Genomic DNA, 20,869 nt, shown 5'->3' on the forward strand with positions numbered 1-20,869 from the left:
GAGAGAGAGAAAGTAGAGGAGAGGGGTGAGGAGTTGAAGAGTGAGCGAGAGAAGTGGTGAAGCATGAGGAAAGTGAAAATTAGAGAGAGTTAGACTAGTGGCGAGGACTGGAGAGGGGGAAAGGGGAGCGTATCCCTCACCTTCCATCACTAAACATGATAACAATGTAACTAAAAACAAGTGAGTCTATCCTTACAGTGGGAGGGGAGCTAAGTCCTGATTGGCTGACTTCCACCATCGAGATGTCATCGGCGTCAACAGAGTTCTGGGTGAGAGGATGGAGAAGAGGGTTAATAAAAGCAACAGCGGCTTCACTTCACCTCAGAAAAGAATGAAAACACAACACTTCCTTCATGTGAGCTGTAGTTCCCATTAAAACAACAGCCGCAATTTCATATGAATTTCAAAAGAGCTTCATGGGATTGCATAGGAGTAACATCTGAAAAACAAATGTTTTGTTGTTATTTTGCAATGATTTTTTAGTTTTTTTAATGGGCACAATTTCCTAAAGAATTCAAGTGGAGCACCACAGGAGCATCAGCTAATGTACTGGAAGTCCAAGGAATCTGCAGCCATTATTTTAAAGAGAAACCAATTTTACAGTGTCGTGATATCAGCATTACACTGTCTGTTTGTTTACTGCAGGCAATGAGACATCAATCTTTATAGCCCAGGTAAGCATTGTAAAGCACAGAGAGGTATGGTAAAGCAAATTAATAAAACAAGGCATTGTAAACCATGGTAAATGTGTGATATAATCATGGGAAAAGCATAGTAAAAAATAAATCAAACTTGCATAAATTCAGGGTGCTGATAGCAGCGTCATAATGCCTTGACCATCTCATTAACTTATTTAAAAGCAGATTTTAAAAAAACTGCTTGTGTTGTTTCAAAATGATGCAAGCACTAATAGGATTGCTGTGCCCTATTGACAAACATGGCCCTGGAGAGACTCCAATGAAGAGCAACTAGACTAATCCCAGGGCTTAAAAGGAATGAGCCGTGAAGACAGGCTGAATTTATTGATCAGGGGGAGCTGATTGAAGTCTTTAATATCTTAAAAGGCATTGACATAGTTAACCCTAACCAGTACTTTATCATGGACCAGAGGATACCGTTGGAAAGTTGAGATGTAGGACAGAGGGAACGAGGCACTTCTTCGCACAGAGAGTGGGCTACCTAGTCATGTTGTTGATGCTGAATCAACCAGCTGCAATGAACCGAAGGAGAGCTGGTGGTCCGAATGGCCTCCTCTCATTTGTAAACTTTCTTATGTTCTCGTGTTCTTAAAGTACACATTCCAATCCCCACATTCCAATCCACAGGGGGCAGTGGAGAGCCCTACCGCACCTCGGCTCCACAGAGAGAAGCTCGTTACTAGTACATGACCATTTTATTTGTCGTGAAGTAAAACATTTTCACTTTTAACTAAAAAAGAATCTTACTGCAGGAAATCCGTCCCTAAGTGTGCCTTCATCCTGGCAGAAGAGAGCAAGAAACAAAGAAGAAAGTGTAATCTGTTTCCCTGGGTACTGGAAGGGAAAGTGCCCGGGACAGATTATCCCAAAAGATTATGCCTGAGAATTACACTTTGCAATAATCGCACAACAACGGAATTTCATTTAGCTACAACACTGGCCTCGGGTACCCTGGCCTAAATACAATAATCGCCTGGCTCAGGACTGCTGTATTTAAATATTGTTGCTGTCTCTTACTGAACCATGCCATTCTTTACAGTTTGGATTGGACTGCTGGGTGCTACAAATACTACACTGCCATGTGAAACAGCCCTGTACTTTTCATGTGCAAGTTAAATCATTTAGTTTCTATTGGGTTTTGTTTGTTTTTATATATATATATATATATATATATATATATATATATATATATATATATATATATATATATATATATATATATATATATATATATATATATTAGGGCTGTCACTCGATTAAAATTTTTGATCGTTAATTTTTGGTCATTAGTTGATTAATCGGTAGATTCATCCCTGCACATTTTTAATAAAGGTAACACTCTTTTAGTGGCTGTCCTGCATAGTAATAGATTTTAAAAAAATCAATAGAATCTAAAATAATATAAGCCCAATAGAAATTTTGTCATTTTAAAAGCATTTATATTTCAGTAAATGTAACACATTTTCACAGAACAACATCAATCCATGAAAGAGTTTAATAGCAAAATATAATGCACAAGCGAATGGATTTTTTTGTCTTTGATGCAAACATACCGTATATAACACTTACAGCTCCTTATGAACAACCTTTATTTATTTTTTACATTATATTTAGGGCTTCTGGGTTTTCAGCATAAAAAAATAAAAAAAAAACTTTTCAGGAACACAAAACAGGTAAACATCAGTTAAAACACCTGTCCTACCCGTGTTCCACAATATAAACTAGTAAAAATCAGTATACATAAACAACTTGAACAGTAATGTAACATTAACAGTACTAACATCAATAAAACAAACGTTATAGTCACATGTGACACTAGTAAAAAGACATTTACTCACTTAAACTGTGCCAGGCCAAATGAAGGAATCGTGAAAAATAAATGCTGCCCTGCACAGCCAACTCCGTTGAAATGAACTTTGTGCATCCAACTTAAACATACAAACTCCCTTTTCACTAACACAGTTTTAAAATGAATAAAGTCTGCTTTGATTGTAGTAAATGCAGACATATTTTTCCAAGTTGGCAACAGATATTGTGGATCATTCTGGATGTTGTAGAAATTGTAAGAAGTGTGTGTGTAACAACAACAGACCAGACACGAACTGACGCGTGCATTCTTTCTCAGCAGGGGATGTTGGATAATGGAGTTCAAAATGGCCAGCTAGTTGATTAATCGGTCCAATTCATCTGTTAATCAGAGCAGCCCTAATATATATATGGACTGGTCTGGTTAGTCTGATCTGACTGGAGGGGAATATATGGTCAGGCTAAATTGGATGCTTAATTGCTAATTCAGTTTGCCAACATATAGAAAAGAGAGCAGGGGACAGCATCTCCTCCCACTAGCCTACCCTTCCACAGGGTGTCTACCCTGCATCCCCTGGCTCATTGGCAGAGAGGCGCAGTTGCCGTGTTTTCCGTACACACTCACTTTTTCCTGCCGGTAGCATGCTGGCGCAGCGGTGTCGGGGCCCGTTACCTTATTGAAGATTCCAGAGTCGTGGCTCTTCAGCTTTGTCTTGTTGACCAGCACGATGGCCATGTCCTTACTGATCTCACAGGAGACCTGACAACTGGCCAGCCGCGAGTTTATACTGGACAAGTCCGTCTCTGTGTCCGTCCAGCCCTGCCAGGGAGACAGTACACACAGAGACACATGCAATGAACATTCAGCTGGGAACAGAGCATCGAAGAATCACTCATTAGAAGATACATTTATTATTGTTATTATTACTTGACAGAGTTTCAAAATTTTTGGTCACAAAGAAAAACCCTGGAGGTCCCTGAAAACAGACAGACAGACAGACAGAGTGATGCAGTGGTTGTGGTGCATACAGAGACAGAAATGACAGTGATTACAGCAGATAGACCTGGTGGTGTGTAGAGAGGGACAGACAGACAGGCAGTTATGACACGTACAGACTCGCTGTCCGAGACGGAGGAGAGGCGGGTCCTGCGCTCACTATGGTAGACGGAGCTCAGATTGGAGAACTGGCTTGTGATGGTGGAGCGGCGAGTCAAGGGGTAACTGCTGGAGAAGCGCATGTCCTTGCGAGACACCCTGAGCAGCACCCTCAGAAACGGGATATACTTAGCAATGACAGTCCTGAGAATGCAAGGACGCACTCATTAAGCCACAGCACACCCCACACTCCACACCCCACACCCCACACCCCACACCCACCACCCCAATTCAATCCCTGTTCACAGGAACTTCAATAGGAATCCCAGAGCGGAAACCCCAAACAAAAGATAAACTTAGAAGTCGTTACCCTGAGAAAAAAAGAAGAAAACAAAAATTAATTCATAAATAAACTGGGTCTTTCCTCCCTAGATCTACACCACACATTGGAAACCAGATACTGAAAAGCCCTTGATCTCCATGGATGTTTTGTGAAATTAGATGCCAGTACAGCTTTTCCAACATGTTCAATTATGTTCCCTCACCACAGCAACTCCCCATAACAGCTCAGAAGAAGGTCAGTTGGAAGAAGGTCAGTTGGCGTCCTCTGATCCCACCTACAAAGCCAATTGAGTGGAAGGCTACTGACCCCTGGGGGACAAAGGTCAGTCCTGCAGGTGTCCGTTTGAGCTTGCGAGGTGCCTGGTCAGTAGGGTCTGCTGTAGCTTTGCTAACTCGCGGGGGAGCTAGAGCCAACGCAATGCGTCCTGTGGAATACCCAGCAAAGACCAGCAACTTCGCACAGACAGGACGCAAAACTTGTGTTCCTGTGACTGTATGACTTGCCCTGCACAGCACATGGCTGTGCCTTTATCAATTAAGTTGTCAATGAAATAAAGTGTAGCTACCTCAAATTAGCGGCACACAAATAAAGGGATTTACAGCAGCTAACACAGTGGGTGCCTATATTTACAGAGGGTGAATGTGGCTACCTGTATTTGGGGTGGGTGATGGCATAGATGATGGGGTTGTGGATGGCAGACGCTTTGGCGATCACTGCAGGCACAGAGTTCATATAGGGAGTCAGCATATCAGAGTATCTGGAATAGAAAGAGAGGAGACAAGATATCAAACCCCAGTACTGGCACAGTAAAGAAAAAGCGTAGTTACTGCAAATGCATCCCGAGGCTGATTCTCTTTCACCAAAGATGAGAGTGGTAAACCAGGGATGGAAATAAGACTCCTATTGCATAGCAGTTTCACCCACCCCAGGTTTTACTACCAGCTGATTAGTCACAGTGTATAGGCAACAAGCTGAGATGAATCCAATCAAACTCATAGTAAAACCAGGAATGGATCAAACTGCTATGCAATGGGAGTATTGTTTCCATCCCTGTAAACAAGGTTACTCATGGTAAAGTACATTAAATGATGCATGCTCTGTTATGCCTGCCCTACCCGGCGAAAGCGGTCAGTGCCACGGCAGAGTAGGGAGACCAGGAGATGACGTAGAGGAGGATGACGATGAGAGCGATCTTCGCCATCTTCCACTCATTCTTTATGCGCTGGTACTGCTTCATAGACTCCTTATTGTCACCAGAGCTGATCTTGTGCACCGCCCTGAGGAAGTGACCAGTGAATAGATAGGTTTTGTAAAGGATGCCTTATTCTGTATAAAAGCACAACAGGCAGACGTCCAGTTATAATGGGTCTGGAGCTGTATGTCAAGCAGCTGGTAGCCCGTGTGACTCACTTGTTTGTGGAGTGGATGGCCCGAAAGATGAAGAAGTAGCAGTACATGACGATGAGGAGGGGGATGAAGAAGACGAAGATGAAGAGCAGCATGGTGTAGGCACGCACCGACGGGGTGAAGGTCAAGTAGTCCCAGGTGCATGAGGTCAGCAAACCCTCCGGGATGTAAGCACCTGTGGAGCAATCAGACAATCAATCAGAGAGGCAACCAATCAAACAATCGATCAGTCTATTAACCAGGCTAGCTAAACGGATTGCATTAGTTAACAATCTATCTCTAGTATCTCTATCTCCTTTTCATTAATGCTTCCTCTGGGATAAAGGGGTTTGCAATTTTTTGCCCGAGAGGGATTTGATAAAACAAATTGCAGATGAATTAGACGTGGACTTTTTTTTAATCATTGTGCGCCCAGGTTCCAACCAATCAAGAATGTTAAAAAATGTAAGATAATATTTGTAGACATTTTTTTTGTTGCTTGGTTTTATGTTATCCCAAATGCTAATCGTGAAATATCCTGATATTATGTGGTTGATTTAGTTGTTGAGAATGAATGGTTGGTAGCCCAAGTTGAGTGGAAACCCTGAGTCTTAATGCTCTCACTACACACCCCACTGTTTAAATACACTTGCTCTCTGGTGGCCAAGCAGTACGGATCTGAATGGCAGTTAGACTTGAATATCCTGCATGCCCCTGGTACAGGCATGGGCAACTCCAGTCCTGGAGAGCCGCTCTGCACCAGGTTTAACAGGGTTAATGACGTAGCAAGGGACTGCTTTAGGACCTGGCTGGAGATTTAAGAGGTTTTCAGTACATGGTTGGAACAAAAACCTGGTCTTGAAGGGCTAGAGTTACCCAACCCTGTCCTAGACTGACAGCACTTTGAATAGCTACTCCACCACACTCACTCCATCCGAAAAACGGCGGCAAGCTCCAGCCTAGGGAGTAGAGCCACGCCCCCAAGAGGATGACGAGGGCGCGCTTCCGTGACATCACCCCGATGGAGGCCAGCGGCCGCGTGATCACGAAGTACCGGTCAATCGCAATCACCATCAGAGTGATCATGGAGCAGATACCAAACAGAGCACCACAGAACGCATACAGCTCACAGCCTGGGACAGAGGGCAATATGCCAATTAATAATCAATAATCTATCAGGAATTGCACTAGACATTGGCAAAAGCCTCAATCATCGTTCTCACACGGTTTATGCAGTACCGCACTCAAGCTGCTATAAGGATAGCGGCATCGTAATTCAAATGGTTTGAACTGCAGCTAAACAATACAGTTGCCTTTTGGATCAGAGTCCTCACATAAATGTGTTACGTTTTTTGTCAATTTTTACTAAAACTACAAGTGCTTCAAGTCACACTGCTGCAGTATGCAGCTCTGTTTGTGCAAATGTATATTCCTTTGACTAGTTTAATTGTTACTTTTCCTACTCTGTGGAAACACACACACATTAGCAAATTAAATGCAGACTGCCATGTAATCAATTACAGGCGATCGGCCCTTGATCACAGAGCTGTGCTGGTTCCCTCTTGTGGCACATGTTTTGTTTAGGACTCAGATCGCCCCTGGGTGGTGTTCTCTCTCAGATCTCTGCTGATATTTTAATTAAGTACAAATCCATGAATCTATCTGAATAGCTGTCTGTGTTCAGTTGTCACCTGAATTAAAACAACAGAAAGAAACTATAGGACCATAAAAACTAAATTTACAAGAGGCCATTTGGCCCATTTCATCAATAATTAGTTGTTTAACCAGAAACGACAGAATAATCGTTAAGTCCAATATCAGAGCAACACCACCAAGGTAGGAGCTCTGACAAAACCTATTGGGATTTTTTATTAAAGATTTTTATCATTAACTTTTTTGTTAGCACTGGGGAAATGCTCTGTGCATTCAGATAATAGTGTCTGATAGTTTTACCTCGGATAGGTTTAATGCCTAAAGATGCAGCGCTGTTAAGCCTATATTCAAAGGGAACCTGTTTACAAGTGCAGCTCACCTTTCTCTCCGAATATCCATCTCTTGTGCAGGCTGGTCGTGAAGAAGATAGGTGCTTGGGTGACTGACATGAGGAAGTCTGTGATCGCCAGGTTTATAATGAACATGTTTGCTGGGGTTCGCAGACTTTTACACCTGCACCAAACACATCAGAGAGAACAATGAGTGAGAAAGAGAGATCAAGAACGAGTGAACGTGTGGTAGATGGTGTGTGAGACAGAGGGTGGATGGGAGAGGTGGAAAGGAGAAAGAGAGAACAGTGAATAGAATAGATAGAGAGAGATAAAGGGAGAACGACAGGCTGGCTTACCGGCTAAAGGCGTAGATGACCAGGAAGTTTCCCAGCATGCCTGTGATGCCCACAGCGAGGATGATGGTGCCGATGATGTAGTGGGCGTGGTCTGGAACATCCACTGTGGGGAAAGGGTGTGGGGTCTCATGCACTGTCGCCACCTGCTGGCACAGAGCAGAAATACAGAAGATCAGAGATGCAAATACAGCAGCACAGTCTTCAAGTACTGTACTACAAAGAGTTCTCTAGATGAGCTCTTACTTGTGTCTTCTACAGTGTGCTCAATGTTTAAGACCTCCTTTTGTAGCTATGCCAATGTTTTAAAAGATCCGGTACTCTACAGTGTACTGTACTATACATAGTTACACTTCTCTCATGGTTTAAGATCTCCTGTTGTAGGCAACTATGTCACCCCTTCATAGTCCACTACTCTTCTGTACTGTACAAAGGGAACTCTAGGTAAACTCTAAGTGACCTGACTACATAGTCAAGTGCTAACGATCTCTTGTTGTAGGTGACTACCCCAGAGTTTTAAAAGTACTTTTTAAAGACCAATCGAGTACTGTTCTGGTGTCTCCTCGATGTGTGCTTAGTTTATTGTACTCTACAGTCAAACCTGTGTTCAATGCTAAAGATGTGTCGCTGTCTAAATCACCGTTTTAAAAGACACATCCTGTACTACAAGCATCTCAAAGCAATATATTGAGCGCTCTCTCTCCCTTTCTCTTCCTCTCTCCCTCTGAAACACAGATTGAGACTGACAGGAACCAGAGGAATCCTTCAGCTTCCACCCTTGAGATTAACAAGGAACGCACAGCTATAAAGGATTGCTATTAGAAATCCAAGCAGCTGAACCATAAACCTTAAAAGTCTGTTACATTCCTCTGCTGTTTTCCCTGAATGAGAAGGATTGATTTTCCCTGATGAAGCCAGTGACCTAGAAACAGACGGTTCGCTGTGTATTGGTTGATGGGACAGAGTCCAGATTCCTATAGAGTCACAATTCCCAGTTAAACTAAGCAGTTTTCTGGATGAATAATTCCTTGTTTAATACAGAACATTTAATATTTTAATGAATTCTTGCTGGGTAACCTACAACACTAACTACAAAATCTCACCTGGAGACTACATTACTGCAGGCAAAAGAATAAAAAGTGAACCAAACATGTGTCTTCATAAAGGTGGGGGCACACAGCACACCCTAGCCACTGGCTTTTCACAACAGATCTATGACATAAAAATCTTTTGCGATTAGTAACGCAAACAGCATTCTACTTTGTTTAGCTTAAGTATAATTCCCACAAACCACAGTGTGTGGTTGAATACATTTTAAAACATTAGGAAATTTAAAAACTTGAACATTAACCGCGCGTCTCTTTCCTGGGCGTCTCGAAATTCAATCGCTTTATATTAGAAATGAAACAACCCTCATGAATATCTTAGCTATCTGTGACTGAAGCTCTGCCTGGCATGCTCTTAATGCATTAGTAATCTCTTGCTCTCCACATACACTTGCAGGTGTTGCACTTTTTTTAGGATCAGTTGCAACGCGCTGATACTGCAAGACGGTTCCCTCGTGCTACTTCCTATCTTCGGTCTAAGCTCGCTGCTTGGTTGAGCTGAATACATATGTATTTATTTATACTAAGATTTTGGTACTTTCTGTCTCTCACGCACTCTCTACCTCTCTCAGTCCCAGAAGAAGAAAATCTCTCCTTAGATTCCACACTCCCCTTCCCACAGCATTAAGCTTTGCTTTCATTCTTATTCACCTGATTTTCAATAAGGAATAACCAGGAATTGAACTGAAACCAGTTCGGTGGGAACAGATGTGGATTTGAAGATTTCAGAGCAGGATTTCTGCGGTTATTATTATTACTATTATTACTGTTATTATCAGTGGCAGCCCCTTATTAAAAATAACTTTCTAATAAAAAGTTTGTTTTCATTTTGCAAACTTCTCAACATCTTACTAAGCTCTTGTGACGAATTAAAATAATTTTAATCGGATCAGAGTGTTGTCTTCTGACATTCTGACACCCTTAAATAAAAGTGTAAAACAAAAGAAAAGTAGGAATTTTCTGAGAGCAGCAGTTTTCTTCAAGAGATCAGAGAGACACATGTGATCCTTTGGAAACCGTTAAATGAAAAGGACACGTGTCAACAGTGGGGGCTAAAAATAATACAAGCCAAGAGAGCTGGAGGGGGAGAGCTTTACATAGGCAGGCATGGGATCTATAGGGGCTGTCCTCCTGTTCTATAGGGACACTGCTAGGTATCTATATGGACTGTCCCCTTGCTCTATAGAGACAGTGCTAGGTATTTACAGGGGCAGTCTTGTGCTCTTTTGGGACACTTTGAGCTATCTATAGGGACTGTCCCAGTGCTCTTTCGGGACACTGCTAGTTATTTATAGGGACTGTCCCAGTGCTCTTTAGTGATTGTCATATTGCTCTACAGGGGTATTACTGGGTATTCACAGAGACTTGAGTCCTGAGGGCAACACGTCTTGCCCCCACGCTATCCTTTCACAGATCCCATTAGCAGTTAATGTGAATAAACGAAGGTTTATGTTTTTTATATTTTTTATGTTTCACTCAGGAGGTTTAACCTCAAAGAAGAGAGATGTCAATTGAAACGGTTATTAAATGTCAATATTTGCAAAACACAGGGCAGTAATTCAGGTAAAGACAGACCCACGGTGCCTGTATTAGTTTGTAATGTGAAGAACGTGCATTTCTTGAGGATCAGATCTGTTTTATATAATGGTAAAGTGGAAGCGATGAACTTCGGGGATGAAGCTTGCCTAAGCATGCATGCATGTGAGCGGTGTGTCAGCATCAATGAGCCCTGGTAACGAGAGAGAGAGAGAGAGAGAGAGAGAGAGAGAGAGAGAGAGAGAGAGAGAGAGAGAGAAACATACAAACAGACTGGGAATTATTAAAGATATTAACCCTATCATCACCAAGCAAGCAGGCGCACGTGCCAAATGGTGCATCACTTACGTGGCTATTGTAAAACCCATTTAGTTACTAATTTATTTTTCAATAAATATTATAACTCAATATTTTTGTTTTGGTGGGGTTTATGACACAATTAATTAAATACAGCGTATTATACTTTTACAAGCAATCGGATCACTCCATCGCGATAGGATATGTCACAATACATACACTATAGCTTTTGAGTTCTGTAGTGTATGAAATTGAAGTTTAATTTGAAAAAATTGAATTAATTAATTAATAAATAAATAAATAAACAAACATTCCAACACTGCAGAATCTACCGCAGAAGATAGCCAAGTAAAAAACAAAAATGTCTAGTATCTGAGAATAAAAAGCAAAAGAGACAAACCAACTTTTTATGTATTTTCTACATAAATTGCGTATAATAGCGATAATTTGGTTTTTAATGCAGTGACCACTATTTCTCTTAGGGGTAAGGGAGCAGTTCAGTCTCCATGTCTCAAACCCGGTCTGGATTGCAGGGAATATCCTTTCTCTTAGGGGTAAGGGAGCAGTTCAGTCTCCATGTCTCAAACCCGGTCTGGATTGCAGGGAATATCCTTTCTCTTAGGGGTAAGGGAGCAGTTCAGTCTCCATGTCTCAAACCCGGTCTGGATTGCAGGGAATATCCTTTCTCTTAGGGGTAAGGGAGCAGTTCAGCCTCCATGTCTCAAACCCGGTCTGGATTGCAGGGAATATCCTTTCTCTTAGGTCTCAAACCCGGTCTGGATTGCAGGGAATATCCTTTCCCTTAGGGGTAAGGGAGCAGTTCAGTCTCCATGTCTCAAACCCGGTCTGGATTGCAGGGAATATCCTTTCTCTTAGGGGTAAGGGAGCATTTCAGTCTCCATGTCTCAAACCCGGTCTGGATTGCAGGGAATATCCTAAAGACTAATGTTATATTTCCTGATGCTATCATTTCTTCCAAAGCTCTTATTAAATTGCAGCTTGTTTTCAGCAGTGTGTGCTTGATTCTCAGTTTCTATAAAATGCAGAGGAATAAGAGAATGAATCACAGTGTCCTCGTTCCCAAGGTCTGTCGCAAGGTAACAGAGAAAGGGCTGCTGGCATTCTGGACCCCTTTATTATAGAGCAAATAATCAGAGTGCTGCTTTTCATTAAATCGCTGGACCCTGTGAAATCAATTAAGCACAAAAAAACACTTTGAAACATTCTTAGTAACCAATAAATGGTTTCACCTTGGTTTCCTACTTCAATCACACAGACAAAGGTTTTCCTGCTGTAAAAATGTGCGGCACTGAGGTGCATGTTAAAAAAAATGTATAGAGATGCCATGGCAAGTCATCTGTTAATTTGCCGGACTGGGGACAGATAAATTCAGGAGACGTGAGGCTCTGTTGTATCAACTTGGTGGTGTTCCCTTGTTTAGCAGACGCTGGCTCGCTGCCTGGCAGTGCCAGTAGGCTGGTGGTTAGTGCTTGGGACGGGGGTTCATCGCAGACTTACACTCTTAATTCCAAGCAGTGCTGTTGACCAAAGTCCTCAACCTGTGGACTGTGTAATGACCTGGCATCTCAGCTTATTGAACTGAATGGAGAGGCAAGGGCTGGATGCAAATCGCTAACCTTGCAGTCCCTTATAAAAGTTTCCCACAGTAAAAGTATAGAGTAGCAAAGGGTAATAAATCATAGTGAGAGTGGTAAAGCATAGTGAAAGCGTGGTAAAGCATAGTGAAAGCGTGGTAAAGCATAGTGAAAGCGTGGTAAAGCATAGTGAAGGCATGGTAAAGCATAGTGAAGGTGTGGTAAAGCACAGTGAAAGCGTGGTAAAGCATAGTGAAAGCGTGGTAAAGCATAGTGAAGGCATGGTAAAGCATAGTGAAAGCATAGTTATTATCTGGCTCTAAGGTTAAAACTAATGATGTTTTGTTTTGCTAATCAGTTGTCTCTAGCGACCGGCCTGCTTGGATTGTGTTTAGCTGTTTGCAGTAGACAGGAAGAAAGTAGCGATTTTGGTAAGTACAATTGAATCCTTGTTCCTGATGTACATTAGCTGGTTGAAGGAATTTCTTTTTCAAGTATTTCTGAAGTATTCAGAGCTGTGGTTGATTGAAGTGTATTTAGATAGCATGGAAAGTGGACCAGCTCTAGACCTGCAGGAAAGTATCAATTGGCAATCAGTGTCTTAGAACGCCAGCCGCTCTAAGTGCCAGCCATCTAAGGGCCACATGTCCAAGGGCAGTCTGAGCTGTGGCAGTCAGAGTGAGGACCTTTTCCTTTTCCAAATCGCTCCCATTAACTACTAGTAGAGGCCTCATTCCAGCTCTACTCCCCTTCATCTCTTACCTTTTCAACAGCTCTCTCCTCTCTGGCATCTTTCCCTCTGCCTTCAAACAAGCCTCCATCATCCCCCTCCTCAAAAAACTTACCCTCGACCCCACCTCCCTCCAGAACTACCGTCCTGTCTCCCTCTTACCCTTCCTCTCTAAAACCCTCGAGTGGGCAGTACACAGCCAGCCCTCTGCTTTCCTGTCTAACCACTCTGCTCGACCCTCTCCAATCTGGTTTCCACTGTGCTCACTCCACTGAAACTGCTCTCCTGTCTGTCACTAACTCGTTAAACTCTGCCCGTGCTGCCTCTCTCTCCTCTTTCCTAATTCGCCTTTGACACTGTCGATCAGTCTATTCTCCTATCCTCTCTCCTACTGTCCTGGGAATCTCTGGCACTGTTCAGGCCTGGTTCTCTGACACCTTCCTCACCAACTACTCCATGCAACTCCTCATCCAGGCCCTGGTACTCTCCTGCCTAGACTACTGTAACTCAGAGATAGAGATAGCCAGCTTAGACATTTTAGAACTTCCAACTTTGTAATAAATATGATAAAGCAGGCAGACTCATCCCCATCTCACTCTCACTCTCTCTCTCTCTCTCTCTCTCTCTCTCTCTCTCTCTCTCTGTTTATTTACAACCTCAATATGTTCATCCACAACTTTTTAAATACCCAGTAAAATCCTCACTCTCGTCTCTCAATCCGGAGGTAAAGTACAAGCACGCAGCAATTATAAAATTACAAAAACCATTCAAACCATTAACCATTTTTTTTACTATCAAAATGGGTTCCACTCATAGGAAGATTGGCTGTCTTCTTGTCACTGATTTACGGAACTGTTTATTTCCACCTCTTTTGCTAATTCAGGTGAATTCTGACCATTTACGTACCAAATTGAATAATCGAATTATTGAGTGCTTGCAGATCGCTGGAGAGATGGAACTCAGTGTCAATTAGCCAGACAGCGCGTGGTGTCATGGATAGCTGTTAAGTATAACTTGACCCCCCCCACCCCCCCCCCCCCCCCCCCCCCCCCCCCCCCCCCCCCCCCCCCCCCCCCCCCCCCCCCCCCCACCCCACCCCCCCCCCCCCCCCCCCCCCCCCCCCCCCCCCCCCCCCCCCCCCCCCCCCCCCCCCCCCCCCCCCCCACCCCCCCCCCCCCCCCCCCCCCCCCCCCCCCCCCCCCCCCCCCCCCCCCCCCCCTCCCCCCCCCCCCCCCCCCCCCCGCCCCCCCCCCCCCCCCCCACCCCCCCCCCCCCCCCCCCCCCCCCCCCACCCCCCCCCCCCCCCCCCCCCCCCCCCCCCCCCCCCCCCCCCCCCCCCCCCCCCCCCCCCCCCCAAACAGGTCAACTTGCATACCCCACAGTGTCACTTGCTTAATTAGGAAATGCAAAGAAGCAAGGGTTGTTTACTTCTTCTAAAGGGTACCTTCAAAAAGATTTGTGTTTTTAAAAAATCTTTCATTTCTGAAATCAGGCAAACCAGGCCAGAACAATGGTCAATAAACAGCACTTACAGAGGATTAGATATGTTTTGACCTTGATTCAATAAAATAAAATAAAAAATCTCAAAACCAATGCATCTTCTATCCAAACAGTGAGGCAGATGAGGTCCTGGGGTCCCATGAAGAGGTTTTCAAGGGGGTGCACCTGAAGATAGACCAGGCAAATGCTGGTAGGTAATTCAGTTTATGAGTTAATGTGTACAGTTCACTCAGTCTCCTGCCTTCTCGTATGCCATAAAAGACAGCATCAACTGTACATGTTGACTTAATATAAATCTTATTATGATAAAAAAAAAACACAAAAAACATAGTTAATGCCATTATCCATGTCTTTTTTGCCAGTAGATAGATATTTTCCTATGTTATTATTTTTTATGTTCTTATATACCTACACGCTCCAGAATGGTGCCTCTAATGTAATTCTTAACAATACTTTGACCTTACCTACAAGCGATTTACCTTGCTTGCATCGCCTCACCATGCTTTACCACACTTTGCTATGCTGGTACTGTACCATAGTACCCTACAGTACATTTTTCTCATGTGCTGTTTATTTTTACAGCTACCGTAACCTCATATCAGAGGCCGCCGAAATCAAAAACACAATAAACATCTTAACAAAAATGTTAGGAAAAAAAAATGTCCTGTGCAAAATCCCACAATAATTTTCAATTAAAGGCATTATTGGAAGTACGCTTGTTATGGTTCGCTATGTTTATAGCATAGCAGGCGGGAGAGGGGGTTGGAGTTTGTGTGTGTTTTGGGTTGGGTGAAGTAATGCTAGGAATAGCCCATCAAAGCAATGGATTTACTGCCACACATGCCTACAGATAAACCATTTATAAACAGCCCATCCGAAAAAACAGTTTCTGTAATGGTGAGTGACTGCTGAGCCTGGCAGCACTGGGACAGATTTTCAGATAATTGCAGTGTTGCATAACAAGCAAAAAACTGCATCTTACAATGATTGCTGCTTTCTGCCGCTTTGTGTGGAAGTGTGCATAGAGTACTGCGTTCCTCTCCCTGATTACACAGCTCATAGCTGAGAGTACTTGAGCAGATCCTCAATCAAGCGTGGCTCTTTAGTTAGGCCTGTTTGTGGTCGCACGCTTATTTCAGTTGATTGCAAACTGCAAAAGTAATATGTGGATGGGCAGGCACAACATGAAACAGCATTGAAATTTGCACCAATATAATTGATACTGAGATTTGCAAGCGAGGAGGATTAATTACAGAACGCTTGGGGAGCACTGGGTTCATAATAGTTTAGATGCATTGGTTATTTTTATATTTTATTGGCATTATCTGATTCAACAGTAATATATGGTTAAACCTCCATATTCTATCTTGCGCCAATGCTGAACGGTATTTTTATTCTCTGATGAAGTCAAGCACAAAAAGCAAAAAGCAAACAGTATTCCTCATTCCTGATTATAAGCAACAAAAAGTTCAAAAACTGTATATAGCATGGCCTAACCCTACCACTAGCCACATGCTTATAACCCGAACCCTAACCCTACCACTAGCCACATGCTTATAACCCGAACCCTAACCCTACCACTAGCCACATGCTTATAACCCTAACCCTAACCCTACCACTAGCCACATGCTTATAACCCTAACCCTAACCCTACCACTAGCCACATGCTTATAACCCTAACCCTAACCCTACCACTAGCCACATGCTTATAACCCTAACTACCACTAGCCACATGCTTATAACCCTAACCCTAACCCTACCACTAGCCACATGCTTATAACCCTAACCCTAACCCTACCACTAGCCACATGCTTATAACCCTAACCCTAACCCTACCACTAGCCACATGCTTATAACCCTAACCCTAACCCTACCACTAGCCACATGCTTATAACCCTAACCCTAACCCTACCACTAGCCACATGCTTATAACCCTAACCCTAACCCTACCACTAGCCACATGCTTATAACCCTAACCCTAACCCTACCACTAGCCACATGCTTATAACCCTAACCCTAACCCTAACCCTACCACTAGCCACATGCTTATAACCCTAACCCTAACCCTACCACTAGCCACATGCTTATAACCCGAACCCTAACTATAACTATGTATCTCTCTCTCTCTCTCTCTCTCTCTCTCTCTCTCTCTCTCTCTCTCTCTCTCTCTCTCTCTCTCTCTCTCTCTCTCTCTCTCTCTCTCTGTGAGCCTCTTCTTTGCACTCAGTGTGACATTGACGCGCCCCAAGAGAGTGGGTACAGAAGTTCTCAGTGGAGGCTCCTCACTGGACAACAGCAGATAGCAGCTACACAGACTACCAGCTCTATTTATTTCACTCTGTAGTCCTTATTTTTCTTTCTCAAATTCAAGCGAGCGCTCCCTCTTCGTGTCCCTCTCCCGCTCTCTATCCCTCCCTCCTTCCCACTTACTATTTTTTTCTATTGATATCTCTCTTTCACACATCTAGTTTCCCATCTCTGTACCTCTGTTACAATGCTCTATGGCAGGTGTTACATGTTTAGATCAAGCTACTGTTGTAGACAGACAGACAGTCACACAGGCAGGCAGACAGACAGTTAAACACATAGACAGTTATACAGACAAAGCTTTCAATGTTATTTTTTCTTTGTAGGAGCAGCACAGGCATAGTTGGGCAGTATCGAAAATACATGTAATTTAAATACGTATTGTCATTACATTTGTATTTTGTAATTTGTAATGCAAATGCCAATTTAGAAGTATTATTGTATTTTGTATCAAAAATACATTTCCTGAGTATTTTGTAATTTCAAAATACTCCAAAATACATTGTCAGTAATAGTTTAATTATTAAATTGCACCTGTATAAAATTTAATCATAGTGATCACTTATTCGATAATTTTATTTATTTTTTTTTTTTTTAAATGCACACGCATGCGCCAGTTCATCTTGGGAGTAACTTTAAATCAACAATGATGCGCTGGCTGCCACATTGTCTTTCCAGAGACACCAGAAGATTCCATCAACTAATGCTTCAGGCTGCTGAAGAGCTGTGTCTTGTATCAGAATCTTCTAGCGGGAGACACCTTGAAGAGGAAGAAGATGACTTCTTTGTTTTTATGGATAGCAAAGATGTTTCCCAGATAAGTACTCTTTCAACAACAAGCAACAAAACTGAGCTGGAGATCCTTCATTTTTTTGAAGACCCAAGGAAGGATCTAGCATCTTTAGAGCAATACCCTTTCATAAAGAAGCTGTTTATATGCTTTAATACCATTCTTCCTTCGCCTGCTCCTGTTGAGCGTCTGTTCTCTTTTGCTGGCTTGATTTTCAGCCCCCAAAGAAATCGGCCGTCAAAGGTTTTTGCTTGCTATAGAATTACTCCCCCTACACCCCCACAAAAACAACTTTCTGGTGTTGAAATTTGTTATTTATTTTAAAACTGCATTTTGACAGCAAAAAATAAAGGTTCTTGGAACAGTAATTGTCTCTGAAGAGTCCTTTATGAAAATGCTAAAAATCCCACAGATTTTCTAAAGAGCAACTTTGAAGGGTTATACTTATAACAACTGTTTCCTGGGGTTGCAGAGCATGGATGTGACTGGCTGATGAGCCAGACAGGAACGGGAAATGAAGGGAGGTTATATAAGGGGGTGCATGAGCCTGGGGACTGGAGACAGTCCTGCGCTGAACTTGAATGAGAAACTGTGGGTGCAACTGAGCGAGCGTGTGAGCTGTGACCAGAGAGAATAGCAGTGACAGTGCTGAAACGTAGGATTATAACTTTGGTGCCGTGAATTCCGGCCCCTGACAGGAACTCTCTGTAGTTTCAAATAGAACAAACATTTTGAGAATTCAACACCGTCTCCCTGCGTACTACTTCCTAAACATAAAAACGTTACAATATACAAAACAAACAGATCAAGCTTATTATGATAGTTTGTAATTTTACTGCTATACTACTTGCAAATGTTGTAACGTGAAAGGACGAACTTTGTGGCATGGGCGTCTGCATTGCAAGATGCATTGGTACGATTCCCACACAGGGTTTATATATAAATATATATATATATATATATATATATATATATATATATATATATATATATATATATATATATATATATAAATATAAAAGGCAGGATTTGAACCCTAACTAGTCACACCCCAACTACAGAACCGCTACGTTACACAGATTCACATCTTAACCCTTTCAACAGACTAGGCTAGTATTTACATTTACCCTATCCAAACATACATTGCCTCAGTATAGATTGAACAGTGTTGCTATTCCCGTAGTCTGTGTGTTATTATCCATTAATTGAAACAAGAAGTGATATCTGTTATAGATATCAATTGCCCTAATTGTTTTTTCTAACTGAGCAAGTATTTTTGATAAAAGTTAGAAGAAACAACTGGCACAACCTTGACCCCCATCAGTTTTACAGTTGTGCCTGTTTGCTTTGTGCTGGGCAAGGTTGCCCCAATGGTTTCTTGAAGCTTGGCTTGTGTTTTTGATATCTCCACTTTAAATGGCTGGGCACTTTGATAACTTGGTATTTTTTTACATTTCCAATGTGTTTTTGTTTCAGATACTAAGCACACGAGGGAGGGAGGGAAAGAAAGAAAGAAAGACAGAAAGAAAGACAATAAAGGAAGGCAATGAAGGAAAAATGAATGAAAATTAAAGGAAAGGGGGATGAAAAGATAAGGATAGAATGATGGATGGATAAGGAAGGAAGAAAGGAAAGAAGGAAGGGTGTACTTCTTAATCTAAACTTTTAATCTACACTAGCTGGCGAGGAGGAAGAAAGATGATATATAAACTCTGCACTCACAGTGGACATGGAGGGCAGCTCCACCAGCCTGTAGGCACTGATCCCTGAGTCGTTCCGTGCAGACAAAGTCTCCACAATCCGGGTGCAATTGGGATCCTGTGGAGGGCAGGAGATCCGACTACGCAGAGACTGCAACATATTCATGCTCCAGACAAAAAGAAACAAAACAAAAAATATCTATCTATATAAATCTGTGACCTGGGTCAGTATCTAAATACTCTCTTTAGAGAAGAAATCAAATGCAGTCTGTGTGATCAAAAGTTAGTGTATCTCTCTCTCTCTCTCTCTCCCTCTCTATATCTCTCTCTCTCTATCTCTCTCTCAGTGCGGGAGTCCAATCAGATCAGAGGGCAGGCAGCTCTGAGGTCCATCCCTGCACCCAGCTGAGGTATATATACTGTGAATGTGTGCATAAGGGTTGGCACATGCTCAGTGCAGCACCTCAGAGCTGGGGTGCTGTTCCCCTCCTCCTGTCACTGTTGCATCCTTTTTGGAAGTGTCTGATCTGATATCACTGTGCTTTATCTTCCATCCTCCATGAGTCTTCTTCTTGCAGTATGTTCATTATTGCCGGGGTATATTAATCGTATAGTTACAGTATTTATCCGTCACTCTCAGAGTCTGTCTGTCTGCATTTCTATTTCTGTCTGTATGTCTGACTGCCTTCTTGTCTGTCTGTCTACCGGTGCCTCTGTCTGCCTGTCTGAGTCCATTCCTTTTCTGTTTTTATTTTATTCCTGAAAACAGTTGTTGCGCTGTTTCTATCAAAATGATCTTGTCTTGTGAGTAAATGGCAGAGAGCTGCAATTTCAAATGTGTCAAAGTGTCATCTCCCTCTGAGAGAGTGTGTGCAACGATCCTCAGAACAACTTGGAAAAATACCAAATAACAAAACACATGGCCACTTTTTTTTGCGTTTGTTTTAAAAGATGTTATTGGATAGGAGTGCCACATGTGAAATGTTATCTGAGTGGAACACAGCACTAACTCTCAGTTTTGTAATTTGGAGGCATGTCTCTGAATCAAAAATCTATACAATTTCTTGACAGCTCAATGTGTTCGAATTGTACTCCTGGTTGCCAAGGTCAGTGAAGAGGGTCAACATTTCTCTTCCACTGCTCTTGAATTGATGGATTAATTGATTGATTTCAGATTGATCGAGGAGTCTTTGTCTTAATGAACTTAATGAACATGAAAGATGCACTGAGGATTAAAGAGTGCTGACCGGTTATGTAGAAATGTTTCCTTGGGGGGAAAAAAATGCGTTACTTTTGGATTTCATAATTTGTGAGAATCTGACTGCGCTTCCGAAAACTAGAGAATTGTATCAAGTTTATGCCCTCAAGAAAAAACTACATTGTCCCACAAACAAGTTCAATCTCATAATAAAAACAGAACTCTTTGGTGTCTCTGACACGAGTGTAGCGGCCATTATTTCACAGGCCCACACGTCACACAGTACTTCAGAATCCTAAAACTTGCCTTAAACAGCAGCCTGTAACACTGGGCAGGCTGGTTTCATCTTAATCGAAGCCAGAAGGCAGTATGGAGAGCCCAGACACAGATAGTGGGTATAAGCACAGAGCACATTTATTTTAGTACTCAAATGCTTCAGACTG

At 42.5% G+C, this 20,869-nt stretch overlaps 1 protein-coding gene across 1 annotated transcript; it reads right to left on the minus strand.

Moving 5' to 3' along the window:
• Positions 1–89: 89 nt before the first annotated feature.
• On the minus strand, positions 90–19,436 carry LOC121325869 (melanopsin-A-like). Its single transcript, XM_041268955.1, has 11 exons — positions 19,251–19,436; positions 7,671–7,816; positions 7,362–7,495; positions 6,259–6,462; positions 5,354–5,525; positions 5,059–5,220; positions 4,593–4,700; positions 3,618–3,804; positions 3,178–3,324; positions 197–265; positions 90–107 (listed from the first exon to the last, which is right to left on the minus strand). The coding sequence occupies exons 1-11, from the start codon at positions 19,392–19,394 to the stop codon at positions 90–92; spliced, it is 1,491 nt and encodes a 496-aa protein (XP_041124889.1). The 5' UTR covers positions 19,395–19,436.
• Between the last annotated feature and the right edge of the window lie 1,433 nt (positions 19,437–20,869).

This window comes from Polyodon spathula, chromosome 13 (genome assembly GCF_017654505.1).
Source record: "Polyodon spathula isolate WHYD16114869_AA chromosome 13, ASM1765450v1, whole genome shotgun sequence".
In the NCBI taxonomy this organism is placed as follows: domain Eukaryota; kingdom Metazoa; phylum Chordata; class Actinopteri; order Acipenseriformes; family Polyodontidae; genus Polyodon; species Polyodon spathula.